The sequence below is a fragment of the Monopterus albus genome, unplaced genomic scaffold, assembly GCF_001952655.1.
Source record: "Monopterus albus unplaced genomic scaffold, M_albus_1.0 scaffold103.1, whole genome shotgun sequence".
Classification (NCBI taxonomy): Eukaryota; Metazoa; Chordata; class Actinopteri; order Synbranchiformes; family Synbranchidae; genus Monopterus; species Monopterus albus.
The window spans coordinates 985977-988555 of NW_018127983.1; the positions used below are offsets into that span (position 1 = coordinate 985977).

Below are 2579 nucleotides of genomic sequence, written 5' to 3' on the forward strand. Positions count from 1 at the left end.
CCCCATCAATCTGCACACAGTACTTCACAGTGATAAAGTGAAAACAGGTTTTTGGAGTCTTTTATTAATTTATTAAACATAAAAGACTGAAATATCCCATTTAATATAAATATTCAGACCCTTTGTTATGACACTTGCAACTGAACACCGGTGCATCCTGCTCCTATCAATAGTCCTTAAAACGCTTCTACATCTTGATTGGAGTCCACCTGTGCCTAATTTGATGTATTGGACATAATCAGGAAGGACCACACCTGACTATATGAGGTCTCACAGCTGATGGTGTATGTCAGAGTGAAAACAAAGCCATGTGGTTGGCAGAACTGTCCACAGACCTGTGAGACGGGATTGTGTTGAGACACAGATCTGGGGAAGGTTACAAGAAAGTGCCCAAGAGCACAATAGCCCCCATCATTCTGAAATGGAAGAGATATGGAACCACCGTCTTCATAGATCTGACCGTCCAGCCAAACTGAATAATCAGGGACAAAGGGCTTTGGTCAGACAGGTAACCAGAACCCAAGGGCCACTGTGAATGAGATTCAGAGCTCCTTTCTGGAGATGAGAGAATCTTACAGAAGGACAACCATCAGCGCAGCACTCTACCAGTTTGGCCTCTGTGGTGGAGTCGCCAGATGGAAGCCATTCCTCAGTAAAAGGCACATGACAGATGATTTTGCCAAAAGTCACCTGAACCACTCAGAAGCAAAATCCTCTGGTCTGATGAAACAAACACTGAACTATTTGGCCTCAATTCCCAACAGCATGTGTGGAGAAAACCAGGCACTGGGCATCACCTCATTAATACCATCCCTTCAGTCAAGCACGGTGGTGGCAGCGTCATGCTGGAGGGATGGTTTTCTGGAACTGGGAGACTAGTCAGCAATCAGCAATATTGTCATTACTGGGAAATTCTACATACATAGATCAAATTATATTAAAATAGTATGTTGTTTTTGTGTATTTTACAGTGAGTTTCTTGTTTTTGTAAAAGCCTTCAATCTTATGAAAACTAAAACAGCTATTAAACGTTTTTATATAAATGAAGAGTATAACTGAAAAGCAAAGCCCTAACGTTCGGCAACATGACTACTTATATTGTATGTATATTTTATTTTAAAAAATCCTTCTTCTCTCGTTCTGTTCTTTGTTTATGCACCTGTTCCCTGCTATGATATGGAATACTGTTATTGCCATGCCGGTTGTACATAAGTTTGTTCAATAAATAAACACACCCACATAAAGTCGCCCTTCTCTGTTTGGGCAACACCACAGTGTAGGCCGTTCGATAAGGTGTGGTTCTCCAGCCCAGCCGGTGGCGGTAATGCACCTTACGTTGGCTTGCAACCCACCAATAAATGTTATAAGAAGAAGAAGAACGTGTGGTTGCTGACCTGGCGGTAGTTAACCTCTGTCAGTACACTGTAAGTGTTTCTATAGATCAGATGTTAGTTGTCATCGTTGTGATTCAAAGCCAGACGGGACTACCAGTCCGCTTAGCGGTCAGAACTGTGTTATTATGTGTTGTATGTTTTAGCCTATATTTCCTCTGTTTACGTTAGTGTTGTGTTTTCTAACCTGACATAAATATGTCTGACAGGTAAGAAGTGCGTATTTCCTGAACGTAACACCTTTACTCAATTGATTCTATTCTGATAATGTAATCAAAAATGGCACCGAGGACAGCGACGTGTTGTCTGCCTGTTTCCCAACAGCTGTGGTCACTGTGGCTGACCTAGCAGCTAGCATCCCTAGCAGCTAGCATCCCTAGCAGCTAGCATCCCTTACTAACAACATGCAGACTTCCTGTGGTCTAGGCAGCAGTAAAAGCCTGTGGAGGGCGACTGTCATGGGGCGATAAAGTGCCCCGACATTTTCCCTTGGATTTTCAGTCTATCGCTTTTACTGGCAAGGATTCGCCAGATTCATATACAGTAGGTGTAGCTGTAGCTCTGATCTGTGCTGGAGCTGGACTGATGTGCAGTCACACTGGCGCCATCCACTGTTAGAGGTTTTCAAGATTATTTAGTCTGTGAACTACAGAAGACAGTGGGGGATGTGTATCACAGTCCAAACCCACCCACCCTTTCTGTTTTTAATGATAATTTAGCTATTTTCAAACTATTCACTTCGTCAAAGAAAGCAGCAAAGACCCTAGATTAATTTTAGGGACTTAAATTAATTGAATAGCCCCCATGTGTTTAACTACTCAAGTTGATTATGAGAACATGGAGTTTGTCTCCCAGAAATCATTGGGAATGTAAAAACGGGCAATTACATAGTAATTCTGTTAATAGGCAGTGTTACTGAGTTTGCATTAGATTAGTTTCTATTTTTTACATCTTCTTTTTTAATTGTCAGAATTACATTTCTGGATCACTAACTAAGAATGACTGATAAGTTTACTTGTTCAAACCAACATGATGCATAATCAGTTTTTGGTTCAAGATGCACCAGATTTTTATGGTTAGACCAGTGGTTCTCAAAGTGTGGGGCGCGCCCCACTAGTGGGGAATAAAGACATGAATGGAGAAAATTAGAAATGGGTCATTAATACAAGTAAATTAAAATAACATCAG

The 2579-nt window shown here is 41.3% G+C and overlaps 1 protein-coding gene across 3 annotated transcripts in view; it reads left to right on the plus strand.

Moving 5' to 3' along the window:
* The first annotated feature begins 1309 nt into the window (after nt 1–1309).
* The window catches only part of LOC109965770 (kynurenine--oxoglutarate transaminase 3), a 7933-nt gene continuing 6663 nt past the window's right edge, over nt 1310–2579 (plus strand). Inside the window, exon 1 of one of the 3 annotated variants that reach the window (XM_020610083.1) lies at nt 1310–1424. Coding sequence is in view for 1 of the 3 variants with exons in the window: in XM_020610082.1 (XP_020465738.1) it covers nt 1590–1600 (11 nt within the window). In the remaining 2 variants the exon portion in view is untranslated. The other 2 variants (XM_020610084.1, XM_020610082.1) reach the window with 2 other exon arrangements.